General features: G+C 51.1%; 1 protein-coding gene across 1 annotated transcript in view; it reads right to left on the bottom strand.

Annotated features, from left to right (window-relative positions):
* The window catches only part of PSD2 (pleckstrin and Sec7 domain containing 2), a 25,753-nt gene extending 18,627 nt beyond the window's left edge, over positions 1-7,126 (bottom strand). Inside the window, exons 1-3 of the mRNA XM_028493444.2 lie at positions 7,116-7,126; positions 6,007-6,119; positions 5,221-5,279 (exon numbers count right to left, since the gene is read on the bottom strand). Coding sequence (XP_028349245.1) covers positions 5,221-5,279; positions 6,007-6,119; positions 7,116-7,126 — 183 coding nt within the window. The remainder of the gene's footprint in view (positions 1-5,220; positions 5,280-6,006; positions 6,120-7,115) is intronic.
* Between the last annotated feature and the right edge of the window lie 1,391 nt (positions 7,127-8,517).

The following is an 8,517-nucleotide window of genomic DNA, read 5'->3' as shown; positions in this document are numbered from 1 at the left end:
AAGAAAGAAAGAAAGAAAGAAAGAAAGAAAGAAAGAGAGAGAGAGAGAGAGAGAAAGAAAGAGAGAAAGAGAGAAAGAAGGAAGGAAAGAAAGAAGGAAAGAAGGAAGGAAGGAAGGAAGGGAGGGAGGGAGAGAAAAAGGGAAAGAGAGAAGGAAAAGACGTGTATCCAGAAACTCCAAAGGTGAACGGACATGGATAATTTGGGGCCTCCAAGTTCCCAGTTCCTCCCTTCCTCCCACCACCATTTGGATCAAAAGGGCCTCCCTGCTGCCTTGACCCTCAAAAACTGTTCCCACAGCTTCTATCTCTAATCAGAAAAGAGTTATGGTTGGCCTGGCCACAGCCCCATTCCAAGGCCTTTTCCACAGGTCTGGCGTGACCTGCCTGTGCAGCCCTGGGGTCAGAACAATCCCAGCTTGTCTTTAAGTCTCCCCCCAAGAGCAGAATGAGACAGGCCAAGAAGAAAGAAAGTAGATGTGATCCTTCAGGGCAAGGAGAGGGGCCAATTGAAAGTCCCATGGGCAGGGAAACCCTCATCACTATTTGCAAATCTAGACTAAACCTGAGTTGTACTCAGTGCTCCTTTAAAGTTCTTGTATGACGCTCAGATGGCTCTCAGATGCCATCTTAGAATGGGCAGGACCCCCCGCCCCCAGTCTTCAGAATAGTATCCCAACCCCTGCATCTGTCCAGTCCTCCACCATCCAGCACCAACCCACCTCCCCAGCACTCCCACTGCTAACCTTCAGGCAACCCAAGTTTGAGAGAAATTAAGCTTTTCTTCAAAAACAACTTATCTTTGTTTCAGCTTGAAAGCTCATGGCACAGCTTCTCCCATCCATCTCCTCACCCCCCTACTGGCCTCAGCCTAGACGTTTCTCCCTCCCTCACCCCAGCGTTCACTCCATTAACCAGTGCTAGTGACTGCACATCCAAAATACATTTTTAATACTTCTCCTTGTCTCCATCTCCAATTCTAACCCAAGCTCCCATCTTCGCTTGTCTGGAGGTTAAAATTGCCCTCCTCTGACATCCTCCCCTTCCAGCTCACTCTGTCATGGGGAATGAGCTTTCCCTACTCCCAGCTAAGGCCACTCTCCACCTATGCTCTGTTGCTCATCTCAAGGAAAGCTTCGATTTTTCCTTCTCTCTCTTGCATCATCAGTTTCTCCTTGCCTGCTTAGTGGATGCTACTGACATACACACATGCCCTAGTCAGATTTGAAAGAGTTCCTCCTAGACCCCTCCAGCCAGTGGCTCATTTCAGGAGTCCACTCAAAGCCGAATATCGCAGAAGAATTCTCCACATCCTCCACTTCCTCCCCTCCTATCCTCATCTCCACCCACTCCAGCCTGGCATTTGTCCTCTCCACTCCACCTAAAGTGCTGTTGTGAAGGTCTCCAATGACCTTGACCATCCAGTGATAATGACCCACCGATGGGCATTCCAACCTCAATGGTCATTTTTCTGTTGACTTCTTTCTTGACCTCATGGCAGCCTTTTCTACAGTTGGCCACTCCTTTCTCCTTGAAACACTTTCTTCTCTTGGCCTCTGAGACACTGCATATTCCTGGTTTTCCTCCCATCTCCATGGCTGCTTCATAGCCTCTCCTGCTGCTCTGCTTGACCTTTAAATAATGCCATGCCTTGGGACGAGGTCACCAGCCTGCTCCTCTCCTTAAGGCACTCAGCCAGTCCCATGGCTTTCATTCCACCAGGATGACAATGACCTCCTCACCCAATCTCTCTCTTGCATCCCAAATTTGTTTATCCCACCAGCTCCTTGGCAACCCCATGTTCATGTCCAGTTGGCATCTCAAACACAATATGTCACAAATGGGACTTGAGCCCCAGCTCTCCCACTCACCACGCCCTCCAACCACCCATGGAAGTTCCTTCTACATCTCAGGAAACAGCACCCCCATCCAGCCAGATGCTGAAGCCATCCTTACTCCTCTCTTTCCCTGATCAGCCCCATCGGCACGTCCTGTCAGGCTCACCCTCAACTGGCCTCCATCATCTGTCCCTTCTCTCCATGTTCACTGCCCTGTCTGCCCCAGCCACCATCATCTCCCATCTGGACTCCAACAACAGCCACTATGGACAGTTTTACTGTCCACCACAAGTTAAACATAGAATTACGATCAGACCCAGCAATCCACTACTTAGGTATACACTCAAAAGAATTGAAAACAGGTGCTCAAACAAAACCTTATGCTAAGTAAAATCAGTCAGACAGAGAAAGACAAATGCTATATAATATCACTTATATGTGGAATCTAAACAATACAACAAATCAGCAAATAAAACAAAAAAGAAGCAGACTCACAGATATAGAGAACAAACCAGTGGTTAGCAGGAAGGGTGAGGGGCAATATAGGGTAGGAAGAAAAAGGGTTATTATGAGATTATATGAAATCATGTGTGTGAAACTTTTGAAAATTGTAAAGTACTATAGAACTTAAAGAGTTTTTCATTCCATTAAAAAATTAAAATAAAAATAAATTTTTAAAAACCTGTACATGTATGTTCATAGCACTGTTCACAATAGCCAAAAGGTGGAAACCAGCCTCACTGGTCCTTCTGCCTGGAAGGCTTTGTCCCTGGTCTTTCCATGGCTGGCTCCTGCTGATCCTCCAAGTCTCTGCCCCAACTGTGCCTCCTCTGAGACACCTTCCCTGACCCCCTGTCCAGCCCCATCACAGCCTCCTGTTTATTCCCTTCACAGACCTATCACTGCTTTAATCACTTGTTTACTTCTTTATTTTCTATCTCCTCTAACTAGAAGGTAGGCACCCTGAGGCAGGGGTTCTCTTTCCTTCTTTTTATGGAACACAGAAGGTGCTGAGCCCCTAGAGTCCAAACGCCCCTCCTACAGAAAGTCCTCCAGATTCCTCCACCAGGCTATGCCCATCTGAAGAGGGTGCACCTACTCCACCTGCCAGCCCCTGTACTGCCTCCTGCTCTGAACAGAGCTATTTCTGGGGGCCCTAGCAGGCCCCACATTCCTGAGATTCCCACCTTCCACCAAACACTCAGTCTCTGTTAAAGAGCAGAAGAATGAGAGCAGGAAGGGAGGGGGAAAAGAACAAAGCAGGTGATGCCACTTCCGTTGGGGTCCTTTGGAAAGCTCACAGTAACTGCAACAACCCGGCCATGGGCTAAGCACTTTACAAGTGCTGTCTCCTTAAGTCTTACAGGGACTTTCTGATGGGGAAACTGAGGTTTAGGGAAGTAAATAACTCGCTCTAGGTCACAAGCTATTGTGTGGAGAAATACAGAGGACTCCAAACCAGAACGCTTGCTTTTGATGTTTTGCAATACTGTCTCAAGAGAGAGACGGGATCCTCAATGTCTGTTGGTTGCAAGTATGAACAATCCTGCCCCACCCGCTTTTGATCTATGAAGGTGGTGATGTTTCTCTTCAGCTGCGGGCATTAAGGTGGTGCCATGGGCAGCTAAGTCCCACCAAGCTCGAGAGTATTCTCGACCCGGGGTTCACTGACTGCTGCCCTTGTTAGCAGCTCTCAACCAGGGGGAGAGGCATCCAGGGCTGGCACAGGAGTGACTGGGTCCTGAGATGGCCCTTGGCCCCGCCAAGGGTGGGGATGGGGAGAGGAGGGGTGTGCTTAAAGCTCCTTTTAAGGTAAGCCAGCAACACCTGCTCTCCCTAAACAAACAGTAAGCAGTCTTGGGGGAACGTCAGCCCGTTAACGGGCATTTGCTCTGGTGATATTCCCATGGAATACACACGTCTTCTCTCCTGTTCCACACCCAGGCTGACAGCCCAGGCGGACATACCACAGTTGTCACACAACTACTCTTCGTGCCAAGGTCAGCGAGGCTCTCACCCTCCCCAGGCCAGGTACCCCAGTGTGCCCATGCTTGCTCAGGCTGCCATCAGGCGGGGCACTTCACCTTCTTGATCTTCCAGAGATCTACAGGCTGGGGCTTTGGACTCTCCATTATTTAAATTTTAATATTAATAATATGTACTATTATTATCATTACTGTACAATAATATTATAATATTATTGTAATATATTGCTATAATATATTATATAAAATAATACATTATATTATTATAATATATTGTTATATTATTATAATATATTGGTATAATGTATAATATAATATCATAATATTATTCATAGTAATATTAAATAATAAATCCTTACTAAGTGCCAGACCCTGACCCTTGGTGATACCTCTCTCAGGCCTCCCCAGGACGCTATGGGGGAAATCATTATTTCCACCTCACCGATGTAGAACCTGAGACGCAGAGAGGGCTAGTGTCTTGCCCAGGGTCACAGAGGCACCACCTGGAGGCAAGAGTAGGATCTGAAGTTGGACCTATCCCAGGTCTTTCTTCCACCCTACATGTCCTGGACTTTCCTGATTAACTTCGGAACCAGATGTGCTGGCCTGTTGTCCCCATGAGTCACTGAAATATCCCCAACCCAACAGAGGGGCTCTGACCACCCCGGGATGAGCAATGACGGGGCAGTGATCAGTGGGCCAGATGGGGTAATGGGGGACACAGAAGGGGAACATGGAGATGGGGTCTAGGCTCACAGGGCATGCAGACCACCAGCTACACTTACCACCTGAGAGAGGGCAAGAGAGCCCAAAGAAGGGGTCCCCGGAGCAGACAGAGGAAAGAAGAAGGAATTATTGAGCCACGAGCAGCACTGAGATGCCCAGATCCCAGACCAGACACAGGCTCACAGCCCAGGACACCCACCTATCACTCCTCTGTTTGCCTAGTCGGGGCGAGGGGGTGAGGGGTGCGTGACGAGAATGCCTGTTGAGGGCAATCTACCAGTTGACAGGAAGGGGCTGCCTGGGGCGTGGCACTTCAACAGGGCTGCACTCAGGCTTACAGCACAAGGGGTAGGAAGAACATGTGATCTTTTAGCCATGTCTGGCATGGACACAGCTAGGGGCACACGTCTTATTTAGCACATCCTAAATTCCCATGTGCCTCAGCTGTTCTTACTGCCCTGCTTGAGGGCGGGGACCCAGGCAGATCTCAAGTGGATAAAACTAGGGCAGAGCTAAGTCTAGAAGCCAAGTTGCCCAACTCCCAGGTCTGCTAAAGAAACACCAGCCAGCGAACAGGAGGTCTCGGGAAGGGGGCTGGAGAAAGGACCGGCCCTTGGACAACTCGGGATGAATCAGTGAGAGGACACACCCACTCCCTGCCTCCCCAACTCACATGTCCATGCAGGTCCGTGTTGAGAAGCATCAGGGCACAGGTGAGCGTGTGGATCCCATCTAAATCAGAGACGGTGGCACCCTCAGTGTGAGCACCCAGCTCTTTCCCAACCCCAGGCTCCCACCTGCCTCCTGTCAGAGCCAGCCTGGAGGCCTTGGAGACAAGAAGAGGCCAGCCACCTGCCAACCACACATCAGGGCCCAGGGCCTGTGTGATGCTCCGTGTCCCACCCCCATTACAGCATCGGAGTCACTCGCTCGCTCCAGGTCAGGACCAACCCCTCCCTCAGAGGTGACCAGACCACCCTGGGCATGTTCTAGCCCAGATTCCTGCCTGCTGTGGCCAAACTCACCTTGAATCTCAGACCCAGGAATGGCTCTGGGTCCCAGGCTATATCCCTTCCATGGCCCGTGTCTCCTCTAATAACCTGCCTAGTCCCCCAGTTCCTGGGACTCAGGTCCATCCACAGGACAAGTCCTGCACTTAAGAGGACCCCAACCCAGACTTCCACACCAGGACTCCCACCACACCAACAATCAGCAGTGCGACAGGGCACCACAGAGAATGAGGACCCAAAGGACTGACTCCAGGACGGAGGACTTTCAGGCACAGGGAATGACAACGGGCAGGGCAGTTGGGAGGTTCCTTTTGCAGCAGACAGTCCCCATGCCACCTGCCATCGTTCATTCACTGATGTTTCTTGAGCAGGACAGAAGTGGCAGGTGGACCAGAGGTAGGAAGAAGCCAGGGCCCGGCTGGGGGGCAGGGGAGTGGAGCGAGGCGTACCTTCCGAAGTGCTGTCATCAGGGTTGCACTGGCAGTACCGGCGGGAGAAGTGCGTAAGAACCCGCTCACGCTCCTGTGTCTCCCCCATCAGCGGAAAGGCCTTCAGGAAGGTTCTGGAGGGTAATGGGTAATGCAAGGTTGCTGAGGGCCTCCAAGAGCCCCTGAGTCAGTCTGAATCCTCACTCGGGGTAGGACCCCCCCCCACACACACACACACACCACCCAAACCTGCCCAAGGGGGCTGAGGCCCCAGAGCCCCAGCAGCTGGGCCCAGGGAGGCACCCTGACCCCCATGATGGCCTCTGGAGTGTGGAGTTTCAGCCCTCATCACCCTCCAGGGACCTTCTGGAAGGATGCAGGGGACAGATTGTGAAGAGCAAAGGCAGACGAACACCTCAGTGCCAGCATCCGCCCCACCCCTCGCTCCCTCCTCCATGGTTGAGCCATCCACACCACTCTTGCTCAGCCATTCCCGCTCCTCACTTGAGGCGCTACCAGTTGAGCCCCAGGCCCAAACTTGGCCTCCCTCACTCCCACCACCCCAAGTCTGAGCCTCCTCTGCTGGGCAGTTCTGAGTCCCTCTCAAGGCCAAATTCAAAGGTCACCAGCTCTCAGGGGTCCCTGGCAAAGTATGCCAAAACCAGAGGGGCTGGGAGATGGGGCTGGGGTCCCTCACCTGGGGCATAGGCACACCCCTCCTTGGGAAGGGAAACAGCAAGCTGAGACAGTGTGGGCCTCTATCCATCCTGGGTTCATGAGACTAGTTTGTTCCTGATTTTGCCATGGTTCACTTGGCTTCTGTAACGCCCACTTTGCTTTATCCTCTCTCAAGCTACTTCTAAGGCACCCTGGGACCTGTGAGCCCCACTCTGGCCAGTCTTTACCCTTGGAGGCTTCCCAAGGCATCCAAAACTGCAGACCACTCTCTAATTCAATCCCAATCAATCAACTGCTATATAAAAACACTCCATCCGCCATCTAGTCTTCCTCCTTTCCCTGTCTCTCCTGTTCCCCGTTCTCTTCCCTGCATCGGGCCCCTCCCTCTTCTCCTCATACTCTGCTAGGACTTTCTAAAACCCATCCCCCATCCCAACCGTAGCCTATCTTACCTGGGAGTCATCCATCCCAGCTCCGGCTCCCCAGCCCAAACATCCCTTCCTCAGGGGTCTTCACCAAGCTCCACTTAAACTCAGGCTGCCCCCGGGATCAGCCTCATTACTGCCCACCCTCTCCCCTGCATCTCGGAACCACTGGCCCGTCTGCTGTATCCTCTGCACTTCTCACACCAATCATTCCTCTGTCCCACAGCCCAACTTCAGGGCTCGTCCTCTCCCACCTGACCCTCTTCAGAAGCCTCTGGATCAAAGGCCGCCAGCACACCGCTGCCAGCACTGCCTCCCAAAATACTGCTTCACACCCAGCGCCTTCTGGGGCTCCCCAGGGCCTGCAGAGTCGAGCCTCAATCTATTGGGCTGGATATACAAGGTCCTCTCACGCAGCACTCATGCCTCTGATTGTGAGCCCGACCCACCGAACACCTTCCCCACCCGATCATCCAGTGTGAATATTCAGACTCAGCTCAGGATAGAGTAGCTTGCAGCCGACCAACACTTCCACTGAGAACAATGAGAAAAGCCAGACAAAATACATCTCTCTTAAGCTATCAGAAAACTGCTGACGCAACAAACAGCAATAGGACCAAGATTCTGGAGAGGAGAGAACTGGGGAGAGGTGGGCTGATCTGCAGCTGCTTTCTCCCCGGGGACACTGCCAATCACGGGCACAGGCAAGAGGCAGAACAATTAGTGGCTTCACGGAGCTGGAGAGACAAACTGGGAGACTTGAGGGGCTGTAAACATGTGGCCAGTTCTCCCTGTGAGATATCTACCAAAACCTAAAGATGTAATGGATAGGAAAGCCTCTCTGAGAAGTAGAGGGATTGGATTTTTTGACAGTCTTGCCACAATGAGGAGACCAAATAAGGATTTAGGACCAACCAAAGGGAGAGGCCCCAGTGAACACACCATTCTCTCAGTGGAAAGCCCTGAGGCCTTCACCCTGTGATCGGGGTGAACCCTGAGCCTTACCAAACTTCAGGGCTGCCTCTCCTCAGCTCAGCCCTGGATGGCTTAGGACTGCGCCTCCCTGCCCTCCTCTAACTGCCTAGCAAGGGACAAGGTAAACCCTCTCTGGAGGAACACATAATGATCTAGAGCCACTGTAATTCTATACAAAACGTACAGCATCTAATAAAAAAATTACTAAGCACACAGAGAAATAGGATATAAGATGGAAAGCCAAGAGAGAAACAATAGAAACAGATACAGATGATACAGATATCGGGGTAAAAGCAGACAAGGACTTTCAAATAACTGTGACTAATATGTTTAAAGAAAGAGAGGGGAAAGATGGGGTAAGTAAGTAGAAAATAAATCAAAAGATGAAGAATTCCCCCCAGAGAATTAAAACCTACCCAAAAAAATGTTTAATAAAATGAAATTTCCAGAACTG

The sequence above is a fragment of the Physeter macrocephalus genome, chromosome 8 (genome assembly GCF_002837175.3).
Source record: "Physeter macrocephalus isolate SW-GA chromosome 8, ASM283717v5, whole genome shotgun sequence".
NCBI lineage: Eukaryota > Metazoa > Chordata > Mammalia > Artiodactyla > Physeteridae > Physeter > Physeter macrocephalus.
This window is presented reverse-complemented; position numbering and strand designations above follow the sequence as displayed.